The sequence below is a fragment of the Pristiophorus japonicus genome, chromosome 12, assembly GCF_044704955.1.
Source record: "Pristiophorus japonicus isolate sPriJap1 chromosome 12, sPriJap1.hap1, whole genome shotgun sequence".
Lineage (NCBI taxonomy): Eukaryota > Metazoa > Chordata > Chondrichthyes > Pristiophoridae > Pristiophorus > Pristiophorus japonicus.
In genome coordinates this window covers 198472190-198487150 of record NC_091988.1, presented here as the reverse complement: position 1 = coordinate 198487150, position 14961 = coordinate 198472190, and the positions used below count along the sequence as shown (strand labels likewise).

At 47.1% G+C, this 14961-nt stretch overlaps 1 protein-coding gene across 1 annotated transcript in view; it reads left to right on the top strand.

The window, feature by feature from the left end:
* The first annotated feature begins 7377 nt into the window (after nucleotides 1-7377).
* The window catches only part of sdc4 (syndecan 4), a 32033-nt gene continuing 24449 nt past the window's right edge, over nucleotides 7378-14961 (top strand). Inside the window, exon 1 of the mRNA XM_070896402.1 lies at nucleotides 7378-7736. Within this exon, the coding sequence (XP_070752503.1) occupies nucleotides 7668-7736 (69 nt within the window). The 5' untranslated portion in view covers nucleotides 7378-7667. The remainder of the gene's footprint in view (nucleotides 7737-14961) is intronic.

Below are 14961 nucleotides of genomic sequence, written 5' to 3'. Positions count from 1 at the left end.
ACCACTAACTCCCTGTAACTAGTGACACATCACAATCTAAACTAACCACTAACTCCCTGTAACTAGTGACACAACGTTGTCTCTCAGGCCAACATCCCCAGCATCGAGACATTGACCACACTCGATCAGCTCCGACGGGCGGGCCACAATGTCCGCATGCCCGATACTAGACTCCCGAAGCAAGCGCTCTACTCCCAGCTCCGTCATGACAAGCGAGCCCCAGGAGGGCAGAGAAAATGCTTCAAGGCCGTCCTCAAAGCCTCCTTGAAAAAAATGTAACATCCCCACCGACTCTTGGGAGTCCCTGGCCCAAGGCCGCTCAAAGTGGACGAGAAGCATCCGGGAAGGCGCCGAGCACGTTGAGTCTCTTCGCCGGGAGCACGCGGCAGCCAAGCACCAACAGCGGAAGGAGCGCACGGCAAACCAAGCACCCCCACCCACCCGTCCCTCCAACCACCACCTGCCCCACCCGTGACAGAGACTGTAGGTCCCACATCGGACTCATCAGTCGCCTTAGAACCCATGTTAAGTGTGGAAGCAAATCCTCCTCGACTCCGGGGGACTGCCTCAGCAGAAGCAGAAGTGGCATGTCACAATCAGAACTGACACCAGTTGTCGCGTGACTCTGATCAGTTTACTTAGCGGAGGGACAAAATCAAATGTGGATCCTAATCTGCATGGCTCAGTAATAAATATAGCATTATTTTTTTTACTACGTCAGTTAATTTGTTAGATTGTTTGCAATGACATGATGAATTGTTTACTCTCTAGTCTTTCTTTCGCTCTCTCTCTCCCTCGATCTCTCTCTAATGCACTATCTGAAGGCACATTATTCTGTTCATTTCTGTGAAATAGCTCTGGTAGCCAATTCTCTGAAAATATCCAGCCTACTCTCACACAAGCTACATAATGTACTGTTAAAGGATATGAGGCATCTTTTCTGGTGGATATGTTTGGGAAGTAATTGATGCCAGAAGCAAGAAATATTGAAATCATTTGTGGCCTCTGTACTTGAAGAGTATCCAGAAATCTTGCTTTGACCGTTCTCCTTATAGATTCTCTGGCATTGCGTCATTAAAAAGAGGCTTTTCGCATCGGCATTTAAAAGTATGAATTACCAAGAACTGACATCAACCATAGCAGGAAAGTTGTACTTCACAGCATCGAACGGAAGCGATCCAGAGAAAAAAAAAAGATTGGCGTTTCTACAGCGCATTTCACAACCACTGAACGTCCCAAAGGGCTTTACAGCCAATGAAGTTATTTTTGGAGTGTAGTCACTGTTGTAATGTGCGAAACGTGGCAGCCAATTTGCGCACAGCAAGCTCCCGCAAACAGCAATGCGATAATGAGCAGATAATCTGTTTTTAGTGATGTTGATTGAAGGTTAAATATTGGCCCAGGACACCGGGGAGAACTTCCCTGCTCTTCTCGAAATAATGTCGTGGGATCTTTTACATCCACCTGAGAGGGCAGATGGGGCCTTGGTTTAACATCTCATCCGAAAGACATTAAACTTCTCTAATCTTTCTTTATAACACACCCCCTTTACAAGTGGGCTTCTTCTTACTGTTCCTCTTTGTACCATCCCCAATGCATGATGAGGAGGGGAGAAAGTTGAGGGAGTGGCGGGGGGGACGATGGGGGGGGCGGGGGAGGGCAAGGGGAGGGGAAAGATTTGCGTTATTTTACCTCATTGAGTCCCCTGCATCACTGGCCACTCTTGGCGGGTAAACTGCTCCCGAGCAATTGGTCGATGTAACTTTGGTTGCTAGGATACAGGCAGGGAGAGCCTGGGATCTTACCTCCGTCACTGGGGTGGGTAATTATATCTCCTGAACTCTGTACTTCCTGATCGCGCCATGGCTTGGTGACCTCAGCACTAGACCAGAGACTTGAGCACATAATCCAGGCCAACATTTCAGTGCCGTACTGAGGGAGCGCTGCTCTGTCGGAAGTGCCGTCTGTCGGATGAGACGTTAAACTTAGATCCTCGTCTGCCCTCTCAGGTTGATTTAAAAGATCCCACGGCACTATTTCAAAGAAGAGCAGGGGAGTTATCCACGATGTCCTGGGCCAATATTTATCCCCCAATCAACATCACTAAAACAAATGATCTGGTCATGATTACATTGCAGTTTGTGGGAGCTTGCTGTGCGCAGTTTGGCTGCCATGTTTCTTACATCACAACAACAACTTATATTTATATAGTATCTTTAATGTAATACAACATCCCAAAGTGCTTCACAGGAACGTTATCAAAAAAAAAACAATTATTTGACACAGAGCCATATAAGGAGAAATTAGCGCAGATAACTAAAAGCTTGGTCAAAGAGGTAGGTTTTAAGGAGCGTCTTAAAGGAGGAAAGAGAGGTAGAGAGGCGGAGAGGTTTAGCGAGGGAATTCCAGAGCTTAGGACCCAGGCAACAGAAGGCACGGCCGCCGATGGTGGAGAGATGAAAATCGGGGATGCTCAAAAGTCCAGAATAGGTGGAACGCAGAGATCTCAGGGGATTATAGAGCTGGAGGACATTACAGAGATAGGGAGAGGGGTGAGGCCATGGAGAGATTTGAAAACAAGATTGAGAGTTTTAAAATCGAGGCCAATGGAGGTTGGCGAGCACAGGGGTGATGAGTGAGCGGGACTTGCTGCGAGTTAGGATATGAACAGCCGAGTTTTGGGTGACCTCAAGGTTACGTAGGGTGGAACGTGGGAGGCCGGCCAGGAGTGTATTTGAATAGTCAAATCCAGAGGTGATAAAGGCATGGACGAGGATTTCAGCAGCGATAAATTGTGGTAAGGGCGGAGTCAGGTGATATTACAATGGTGGAAATGGATAGTGTTAGTGATGGAACGGATATTTGGTAGGAGCTCAATTTGTGATCAGATATGACACCAAGGTTGCGAAGAGTCTAGTTCAGCCTTAGACAGTTGCCTGGGAGAACGATCGAACAAGTGGAAAGGGAATGGTGTTCATGGCGTGAACCGAAGACAATGGCTTCTGTCTTCCCAATATTTGTTTGGAGGAAATTTCTACTCATCCAGTGCTGGATGTCGAACAAGCAGTCTGACAGTGTAGAGAGGGTGGAGGATTCGAGAGAGGTGGAGGAGAGGTACAGCTGGGTATTATCAGCGTACACGTCAAAACTCACACTGTGTTGTCTGATGATGTCACCGAGGGGCAGCACGTAGATGAGAAATAGGAGGGGGCCGAGGATAGATCCTTGGGAGATGCCAGAGGTGACCGGTATCGGAAAGCAAAGCCATTGCAGGTGATTCTATGGTCATGGTTGGAAAGAAAGGAATGAAAGCAGGCGAGTGCAGTCCCATCCCACTGGACAACAGTGGAGAGGCATTGGAGCAGAGTTTTGTGGTTAGCTGTGTCAAAGGCTGTAGACAGGTCCAGAAGGACAAGAAGGGATAGATTACATTTGTCGCAGTCAATTAGGATGTCATTTGTGACCTCGGTAAGAGCAGTTTCAGTACTGTGGCAGGGTCAGAAGCCTGATTGGAGGGATTCCATCAAGGAGTTCTGGGAAAGGTGGGCACGGATTTGGGAGGCAACATCACATTCAAGAATTCCGGAGAGGAAAGGATGGTTAGCGATGGGAGTGATAGTTTGCAACAGTGAAATAGTGCCATGGGATCTTTTACGTCCACCTGAGAGAGAAGACGGGGACTCGGTGTAATATCTCACTCTGAAGACGGCACCTCCGACAGTGCAGCACTCCCTCAGCACTGGCACTGGTAGTGTCAGTCTGGATTGCGCGCTCAAGTGCCTGGAGTGGGACTTGAACCCACAACCGACTGACTCAGAGGCGAGAGTGCTACCCACTGAGCCACAGATGACAGTATAGGAGAACGGACATGGGGTTGGATCAGGGACGTGCAGGCTTGTGTGTAGCTCAGTACCACACCGTTTAAAAAAAATTTGTTCTGGGATATGGGCGTCGCCGGCAAGCCTGGCATTTATTGCCCATCCCTAATTGCCCCTTGAGAAGGTGGTGGTGAGCCGCCTTCTGGAACCGCCGCAGTCCGTGTGGTGACGGTGCTCCCACAGTGCTGTTAGGGAGGGAGTTCTAGGATTTTGACGCCATGACGATGAAGGAACGGCCGATATATTTCCAGGTTCAGGATGGTGTGTGACTCGGAGGTGAACGTGGAGGTGGTGGTGTTCCCATGCGCCTGCTGCCCTTGTCCTGCTAGGTGGTAGAGGTCGTGGGTTTGGGAGGTGCTGCCGAAGAAGCCTTGGCGAGTTGCTGCAGTGCATCTTGTAGATGGTACACACTGCAGCCACGGTGCGCCGGTGGTGGAGGGAGTGAATGTTTAAGGTGGTGGATAGGGTGCCAATCAAATGGGCTGCTTTGTCCTGGATGGTGTCGAGCTTCTTGAGTGTTGTTGGAGCTGCACTCATCCAGGCAAGTGGGGAGTATTCCATCACACTCCTGACTTGTGCCTTGTAGATGGTGGGAAGGCTTTGGGGGGCCAGGAGGTGGGACACTCACTGTGCAGTGCATTGAGCTGCTGAGGAAGTGAAATCTCAAGATGAATCCCTTCCTCCGAACGTCACTGTGCCTCGGTGTACCCCAGGAAACCGCATGTTAGAAACTGCAACTCAGGGAAAGCACATCCTCTTTTCATATCATCATTATCTGAGATCCGGCTGGCATTTCTAAACCACTGACGTAGGAACCACAGTCCACAGAATATTTTTTAAAAGTCCCGATCTCGCTGATGTATTTCTTCACAATGTGTAGCAGAGGCACAAAGCTCATTGACTGCTTTGTGCTGCATTTAGCTGCTCTCAGTTTGGGGGAGGGTTCCAATTGGCCTCAGCAGCCCTATATTATAATGGGAAGCGGGGGGGCGGGGGAGGGTGTGGAAAAGGCTGCGGTTCCTGCTACTGTCAGCCGTGGCTCAGAGGGTAGCACTCTTGCCTCTGAAACAGAAAGTCATGGGTTCAAACCCCCATTCCATGCAACAGCCAATTTATGCACAGCAAGCTCCCACAAATAGCAATGTACTATAACCAGTCTGTTTTAGTGATGTTGATTGAGGGATATATCTTGAACATGGGTATTAGGAGCAGTAGTCGGCCAAGCCGCCCCTCGAGCCTGCTCCGCCATTCAATGAGATCGTGGCTGATCTTTGACCTCAACTCCACTTTCCTGCCCTATCTCCATATCCCTTAATTCCTTTAATGTCCAAAAATCTAGCGATCTCAGCCTTGAATATACTCAAAGAGTATGTGGCCAGGATACCGGGGTGAACTCCCCTGAAATAGTGCCGTGGGAGCTTTTACATCCAGCTGAGAGAGCAGACGGGGCCTCGGTTTAACGTCTCATCCAAAAGATGGCACCTCCAACAGTGCAGCACTCCCTCAGCACTGCATTTAGGGAAGGCAGCCTAGATTTATGTGCTCAAGTCTCTGGAGTGGGACTTGAACCCACAACCTTCTGACTCGAGGCGAGAGTGCTGCTCACTAAACAGTTAACAGATTGAAGGAATGCTTCCAAGTACAAGTTAATGGTAATGCTCCCAACAAGAACAAATACAATTCCACAGCACCTTTCAGAAAGACCATCATCATCATCATAGGCAGTCCCTCGGAATCGAGGAAGACTGGCTTCCACTCTTAGCATGAGTTCTCAGGTGACTGAACTGTCCAATACGAGAGCCACAGTCCCTGTCACAGGTGGGACAGACAGTGGTTGAAGGAAAGGGTGGGTGGGGAGTCTGGTTTGCCGCACGCTCCTTCCGCTGCCTGCGCTTGATTTCTGCATGCTCTCGGCGACGAGACTCGAGGTGCTCAGCGCCCTCCGGATGCACTTCCTCCACTTAGGGCAGTCTGGGCCAGGGACTCCCAGGTGTCAGTGGGGATGTCGCACTTTATCAGGGAGGCTTTGAGGGTGTCCTTGAAACGTTTCCGCTGCCCACCGGGGCTCGTTTGGCGTAGATGAGTTTCGAGTAGAGCGCTTGCTTTAAGAAAGACCACCGGACGTCTCAAAGCGCTTTACAGCCAATGAGGTATTTTTGGAGTGTGGTCACTGTTGTAATATGGGAAACGTTCCATGGCATTTCACAGCGTCAGCTGTCCCAGCTGTGGGCAGCACACTCACCTCTGAGTCAGAAGGCTGTGGGTTCAAGTCCCACTTCAGGAACTTGAGCACATAAATCTAGGCTGCCTTCCCCCAGTGCAGTGCTGAGGGAGTACTGCACTGTTGGAGGTGCCGTCTTTCAGATGAGACGTTAAACCGAGGCTCCCATCTGCTCTCTCAGGTGGATGTAAAAGATCCCAGGGCACTATTTCAAAGAAGAGCAAGGGGAGTTATCCCCGGTGTCCTGGCCAATATTTCTCCCTCAAGCAACATCACTAAAACAGATTATCTGGTCATTATCACATTGCTGTTTATGGGAGCTCGCTGTGCTCAAATTGGCTGCCGCGTTTCCTACATTACAACAGTGACTACACTCCAAAAGTACTTCACTGGAAGTAAAGTGCTTTGGGACGTCCGGTGGCAGTGAAAGGTGCTATATAAATGCAAGTCTTTCTTTAAATCAGACAAAAGCATTGCCTGAGCCAAAGAGTGAGACATTATGAGGTCAGGTAACCAAAGACCAAGGCAAAAGACCACCCCAAGTGGAGGAAGAGCATCCGGGAGGGCACTGAGCACCTTGAGTCTCGTCGCCGAGAGCATGCAGAAAACAAGCGCAGGCAGCGGAAGGAGCGTGCGGCAAACCAGACTCCCCCACCCACCCTTTCCTTCAACCACTGACTGTCCCACCTGTGACAGAGACTGTAATTCCCGTATTGGACTGTACAGTCACCTGAGAACTCACTTTTAGAGTGGAAGCAAGTCTTCCTCGATTTCGAGGGACTGCCTATGATGATGAGGTAACGAAACGCTTCGTCAACGAGGTGGGGAACGGAGAGGGAATTCCAGCCCACAGGTGACGCTGGGAAAGCACAGCAGCTCATCAAAATATTTCTTTGCAAACAACCCTGTAATTATTATCAGCTAAGAGAATGGGATCAATCTGTCGCCTCTCCCCTGCCCTCTCCTGCCAGTTTACAGGAAGGGCAGACTTGGCCTGGAACAATTGAACGAACGATCTTTTAATAAATGATCTTTTTTTCCTTGTCTGTCCATGGAAATCTCACGCAAGGTGCTGCGAGATCTTCCAGTGTGCGTTTCGTTTTTTTTATGTCAGCCAAAAAAAAAGTGGGAGGGAGGAAGTGAAAGCATTTTTTTTCCATGACACAACTCAGCCCTGTGCGTCGCAATGCTGAGGTAGAGGAGCCTTCACGTAAGCCACGTACCGGAGAGGCGGAGACAGAGACAGAGGAGGCGGTGTATAAAAGCACAGGCAGGAGGCATTGCAGAAGCAGTCTGCTACTCGAGTCAGTTTCAGGCGTGTTACTCAGCAATTGTTGCCGAGACTGAAAATTGCAACAAGACCAAGATACACACAGGGAAACTGACGCAGAAATTCGTTCGCAATTTCGGACCAAGTTTCGCCAAACTCGCACATCAACAGCAAAAAGAAAAAGGGAGGGGGGGAAGGAATCGGAGGAGGAAATTAAAACCGACAGAGAGAGAGAGAAGGCAAAAAAAAAACAACCCCCATTAAAGTTTAGGAGACTTTATCGGAAAGTTTCAAGAAAATGTGGAAAATCTGGGCGCTAGTTTCGTTGTTGATGGTCTCCACATTGGGAACCTCTTCGGCCAAGACGGTAAGTACTGACAACTATTAACCTATCTATCTATATATATAATATTATATATATAATATTTATATTTAATATAATGTAAAAATCGATTCTTTCTTCCTAACCCGGGAGCAAGTAAACAGCCTTGGACAAGGGTCGGGATTACTGGAGATTAGGAGTTTTTGCAATCGATTTATTTACTTTTTTTAAACTTTGTTTTTTAAAAAAAAATGTATTTTAAAGACCCGTTTGGAATCCTCGGTCCCGCTATTTCGATCTTTTAACCCTATTTTAATCGATTTTTTTTTTAATCGATTAAATGAGCCAGAAGTTGGTGCAGTTAAATAGTTCAGTGGAATCTGCGTTTTTTTTTAGAGGCTTTTCTTTACTGCTCCGGGTTTAATTCGTGGACGGTTTGGGGGAGGGGCATTAAATTCCTCATTTAACGACAATCCGAGATATGTGTCTGACTTTGCCGTAACTTAACGACCCTACTCATGAAATGACATCGGTCACCGCTCCACGCCTCTACCTTTTCGTTAACTGCGGTAAAAGTTGCCAATGCCCCTATCGCCCCCCGCCCGCAGTATCTGTGTTGGAGAGGGCTTGAAACGTGACTTTCGAATCAAAATCACAGCACATAGAAACCAGGCATGGGAGCGGAGGTCATTTGGAACGTGCTCTGAATGTGTTTGCCCGCTCCCCAAAGTGTAGTCGCCTTTTCAAGAGTTGGGGGGAGGATTTGAAGGGGCTTTGGGTAGAGAGGGGGGAACGGAATGAACTGGGGGGGGGGACATAATGTACTGGGAGGGGGGTAGAGAGAGAGGGACATAATGTACTGGGAGGGGGGTAGAGAGAGAGGGGGACATAATATAGTTGGGTGGGTAGAGAGAGAGGGGGACATCATGTACTGGGGGGGAGTAGAGAGAGAGGGGGACATCATGTACTGGGGGGGAGTAGAGAGAGAGGGGGACATCATGTACTGGGGGGGAGTAGAGAGAGAGGGGGACATCATGTACTGGGGGGGAGTAGAGAGAGAGGGGGACATCATGTACTGGGGGGGAGTAGAGAGAGAGAGGGGACATAATGTACTGGGGGGAGTAGTAGAGAGAGAGGGGGACATAATGTACTGGGGGGAGTAGTAGAGAGAGAGGGGGACATAATGTACTGGGGGGAGTAGTAGAGAGAGAGGGGGACATAATGTACTGGGGGGAGTAGTAGAGAGAGAGGGGGACATAATGTACTGGGGGGGTAGAGAGAGAGGGGGACACAATGTACTGGGGGGAGTAGAGAGAGAGGGGGACATAATGTACTGGGGGGAGGAGAGAGAGAGACATAATGTATGGGGGGGGAGTAGAGAGGGGGACATAATGTACTAGGGGGGAGTAGCGAGAGGGGGACATAATGTATTGGGGGGGGGAAGAGAGAGAGGGGGACATAATGTACTGGGGGGGGGGGTAGAGAGAAAGGACATAATGTACAAGACCCCCCCCCCCCCCCCAGCAATCTCTTGATCCTCATGCTGGGGTATAATGGCAGTGTCCCATCTTGACTTTAGGTGCAGGAATGGATAAATACCCCTTTTTGGAGGGGAGTGAAAGGTAAATGGTGCACTTGTTTATCATTTTACATCTGATGTTTGGCCCGACCAGTCCATGCCAGCGTTTATGCCTCCTCCCGTCTTTCTTCATCTAACTCTCTCAGCTTAACATTCTGTATTATATACATTTATATTAATCTGTCTGGTGCCACATGTATCTCTGTTAACAGTAATCTTTTAGTCATTTATAAGAACTTTTAATCTTGCTATGTTATGGATGCATTTAAATCATACATGAACATTTTCCTCAAGTGGTAACTTTTTTTTTGAATATTCCAGTGTTTTAATAGTCACATTTTAGTGCTACACTGAATTGCCCCCGCAGTGTGGGTTATTACATTGTTGCAATGCGCTGGACTAAGTATGTAGCAACGCAAGGCGTGATCCCCAACCTTGCTCAAAGTACTTTTCTAAAGAAAGTTTTATTTTGTATGGTTTCGCAACTAAACTGGCATCTGGGTCAAAGAGTAGAACAGTGCGGGATTTGCTGTGGACAGAGTCACACCACACAGGAGGACGGTCGTTTGGCTCATCATGCCTGTGCCGGCTCTTTGATAGAGCAATCCAATTAGGCTCACTTTCTTCCCCCCCCCCCCCCCCCCCAGAAAAAAACATGCTCTTTCCCCATCACCCTGTAAATGTTTCCTTTTCAAATATATATCCAATTCTCTGTGGAAAGTTACAGGTTGCCTTTTACTGGCATTTTTTGCACACGCACAGTTATTCTGTGTGTTGCAGTATTTTGAAACTACACACGGGAAAACATAGAATGGAAAAAGTGTACCCGAAATGAAATGGTTTGGTAATATTTCAATGTAATCCTCTGTTGCGGCATTGGCTGTCGCTGACTATTTCACCAATTGGAAATTTGTGAAAATGAAGATTTCCGAAACATCACAGAAGGGTATTGGTTCTCAAAAGATCTTTTTGATTTGTATTGGTCTGTCTTTTCTAAGTTTTTGACTTCTACTGAGAAGGGTGGGGTCTGAAGACTGCACGTTTGGGCTTAAAAAAATGTAAGGAGTTTTGCCCCCTCTTGCCAGTAGTGTCTGCACTGTCTCCTCCTCCTCCTCCTCCCTGAATTGGTAAGAGTCCAAGTGGTATTCAGGATGAGCTCACTCGCCTTGTTACCAGGCAACATGGCGATGGGAGGGGAAAGAGAATAACTATAACTTATCCCCACCTCCGCCCACTCTCCTGCATTTGATGTAGCCCTGGTGTCTTGGATTTTGAAACGAGCTTTTAAAACCATCTCAACGTTTCCACATTTGATGTTTTTAAAAAGCTGCTTTTATCTATCAATCTCTACCGAGCCATGATGGGACTGTAGTGTTGGAATGGTACTTGCAGCCTGAAGCACAGGCTGGCCTGTCATGCATATAATGTAATGACCCAATAATTTATAAAGTTGCTGGAAACGTCCTATGTATTAGCATTCCAGGAATTCCTGCATTTTAAAAAGTTAGCCACAGTTATTTGAGAGACACTGGGGTGTGATTTCCCCTGTGTGAAGAGTGATGGAAAAATTCTCTTGTTAAACTGCCCGTGTAAACCAGTAAGAGTTTCAATTAAAAGGAATTGTTCTTTTGCGCTATGCTATACTTAGAGGAAAACTGACAATTTGGGAGGTACAGTGTCACTTTCACTGTGATACTGGCCTCTGCTGTTTCCATGTGCAAGAACGCCATTTATCACAGCCTAGCTGTGTAGTGTTTGGTCAACACATAAGAAAAGTTTATCGAAGCCTGTTTAATGGAAGGCTGTGATCCTTCAGCCCGGTAGCCTTTGTGCCATTGGAAGGGACCATCTAAACGAGGTAGCACCAATTGTTTCCATAGCGATAACTTGGATGGGAGATAACTGCAGGATGTGCAGACACTATTCGCAAAGGGGAACAGAACTCAATAAGTTTTTAAACCCAAAGGTGATCAATGCATTTCCCTCACCCCCTGCCCCGTGATGTTCTTTACTGGTTAGGACAGTCAATAGTTTGGATCGAGTTGGCACATATGTTGGTACCCTAGCCTTGACTTTACTACTTGTAGCACTCGTGTCGCAAGAGTTTGTTTGCCTGTTTTTAAGCTCAACCTTCTGTTGGTTATTGATTCTAGCTGAGGTTTAGAAACCATTTGAACATCACCTGATTTACAGTAGTGAAATGCCCAAGCAGGTTATGCAGCTTAAATGGCAGAGCAACATTGTGTAATTGGAGCTGTGTTTTGAATATCTGGCCTGCCCAGCCTGGGGTGGAATTGTAAATCTACTCGTAAATGCTTTGGGCGAGCCTCCGTGCGAAAGAGCAAATGTGTTTTTTTTTCTTCTGTGTATAAAGTTGAAAGAACTTGCATTTGTATAGCGATGCATCTCCCAAAACATTCCAAAGTGTTTCAGTGCCGAGATTAAAATTCATTTTGCAAGCCTAATGCGGGTTTAGTAAAAATAATTTTTTCTTTGACTTCAGAGGAAACGGATCTTGGATAATTGAGGGTATTAAGGGTTATGGAACCAAGGCGAGCTACAGATTGGCCATGATCTAATTGAATGGCAGAACAGGCTTGAGGGGCTGAAAGGTCTCCTGTTCCTGTGTTCCAGAAGTTTACAGACTCCAGGCGTTCAGCTGATGTATCCAAGTTTGAGTCGATTGTCTCCTCCGAGGTTAATTCCCAGCCTGTGATGTGGTCAGTGATTTCTGCGTTGCGTAGATCTGCTCTAATGAGTGGGGTGGAGTTGCAAGATATGGAATTATTTTTGATGCTGAATAAGCTTCCAAATATTACAGACTAATATTGTCTGAGGTTCATCGCGCTTAAGCAGGATAGTCGAGTGCAACCATCCAAGTCTGAATTTTTTTTTTTAAACATCCAAGGCTAACTTTCACCCTTAAAGTGTTTTTATAATTCTAAAGGTGAGTGATTAGTGCTGGGGAAATTGGACCACTTTCTTATTTTACATACACAATGTCAGCATCAAAGGTTCAGAGTAAAGTATATCCCAAAGCACTTTACAGCCAATGAAGTACTTTTGGTCGTCGCTGTTATAATGTAGGAAACGCAGCAGCCACTTTGTGCACAGCAAGCTCCCACAAAGAGCAATGATAAATATTGGTCAGGACATCAGGGAGGACTCCTCTTCTTCGAGGATAGTGTCATGGGATCTTTTGTGCCTGGCACCTCCGACAGTGCAGCGCTCTCTCAGCACTGCCCTAGGTTTTTGTGCTTCAGCCTCCTGGAGTAGGACATGAGCCCACAACCTTCTGACTCCAAGGCAAGAGTGCTACCCACTGAACTGTCACCATTGCTGCCAGTAGAGGCGCTGATTCCGTTACTTTGGGCTGGATCTGATGCCATCGCCAGAAGTGGTTATCACAACTCGCTATTGGATCCCAATGGATTTTGTCCTTGGATTGTTTGCATACACACCGAGAAAGCAACCAAAATCTTAACCGACAACTTCAAAAAAAAAAAATAACGATGTGAGTTTAAAAACAAAATCTGAACGGCTCAAACAGCAGTGAATGCTGGTTTCACCACACCTCGCGAAATTAAGCTACACAAAGTGCAGTGGGACATGAATTTGTCATAAATAAGCTTTAGGTGTGCTTGACATCTTTTTTTAAATGCAGGGGTAGGAAAAGCCTAATGTACACTAAGTGTAGCTACAGCAATGGTTGACTTAAAGGTGACGAGTGCAGAAAGAATGTTTTTAGGGGCGAGCTGTGGAGTTGTATCTCCCAGGGAGCATTTGGTTTTTTGACTCTTAGTTTGGTGAATTTCATAAACTACTGCAATTTGCTTTCATATCTAAAAGAATGTATGGTGGAAAGCGTTAGAAGTATATTAAACCTAATTAAGTAGTTGTACACACTTCCATACAACCTCTTGCGGTAACGTCAGGAGATGCTCACTAAAAATCCTGCCTTTATTGTATTGCCTCAATTTTAGACGGTTGTGGCTATTGCTGAAAACAAGCCTTCGCTCCACAGCCAGGCATGCTCCAGAAGTCTTTGTTCTGTAGAACTTCACTGTGGGGGCTAAAGCGAAATGAACACACCGGTGACTCTTAAATTAAACTAATGAATCTGGAGCTTGTTTGGAACGCAGTGTGGGAGAAATCAGAGGGAGGAATGTAGTGACGTCATGTCTGCTTCTGGTGAGGTGAAATCTTGCTGTCCAACTGAGCTAATTGGTTGGCACTGAACACCTCCCAATTCCTGTGGAAAAGATTCTCCTGCCCCTCCTGTAAAATCATAGCATAGTACAGCACGGAAGGAGGCCGTTCAGCCTGCCACGTCTGGGCCGGCCCTTTCGAAGAGCAAACCAGTTAGTCCCACTCCCCTCTCTGGCATGTATTGCATCATTCCATTCTTCCCATCGCCTCATGCTTTCCTGCATTAAATTGCATCTGCCATATGTCCGCCCATTCCAGCAGCCTGTCTGTGTCCTCTTGAAGTCTATTACTATTTTCCTTGCTGTTGACTACACTTAGAAGTTTTGTGTCATCTGCACATATTTGCCGATGGGATGAAATGGACATCAGCTTAAAATGTGACTGTGCCTTTAGCTGCTTGGTCCCAAATCCCTGGACTTCCCTCCCTAAATACCTCTACTTCTCTCTCTCCTCCTGTAAGTCGCTCTTCTTTAAAAAAATTCTTTAACCAAGCTCTTGCCCTCATCATTGTGGTTCAGTGTCAATTGTGTCAGACTATGCTCCTATGAACCAACCACCTTGGGATGCTCTTGCTAATTTAAAGGCACTCGTCTATGAATTGATCATAGAATCATAGAAGTTTACAGCACGGAAGGAGGCCATTCGGCCCATCATGTCCGTGCCAGCCGGCAAACAGCTATCCAGCCTAATCCCACTTTCCAGCTCTACGTCCGTAGCCCTGAAGGTTACGGCTCTTCAGGTGCACATCCAGGTACTTTTTTAAATGTGGTGAAGGTTTCTGCCTCTACCACCCTTTCAGGCAGTGAGTGCCAGACCCCCACCACCCTCTGGGTGGAAAAAAAATTCCCTCAACTCTCCTCTAAACCAATTACTTTAATTCTATGCCACCTGGTTATTGACCCCCTCTGCTAAGGGAAATAGGTCCTTCCTAGCCACTCTATCCAGGCCCCTCATAAATTTTATACACCTCAATAAGGTCTCCCCTCAGCCTCAGAATTCAAGTTGTTGGTTGACATGTATGGGCTTGTAGGACTAGTTTGTATTAACTGTGTGGTCCTTGGGAGCATTTAACAGCTTGTAGACTTAGCCTGCCACTTCTTGGAGTGTAGTTTCCACTAATATTGTGAAACTATTTCTTCCCCCAGTCTGGCGGATTCTGTGGCCGGTGTCCATGTATGAAGCAGACTGAAGCGTTGTACTGTGATGCCAGTCAGTCACAGTGCTGTAACACGACCAGCATTGCAGAAATGCCTGCCCATGCGTCAGCAAATTTTTACATGGTTGGGTGATTTCCAGTGTCTGTATTCTAAAACCATGCACTCTCGGCTGACCAGGTTGCAGTGCTCCAGGAGCCAGTAATGTGCAGCAAGGTGGCAAAGGACACCTTCGAGCGGTCAGCAGAAGGAACGGTTGTGGGGGGGGGGGGAAGGGAAGAGGTTTAAGTTCAGCAAAGTTCCAAGTGAAAGACTTTCGCAATAGCGG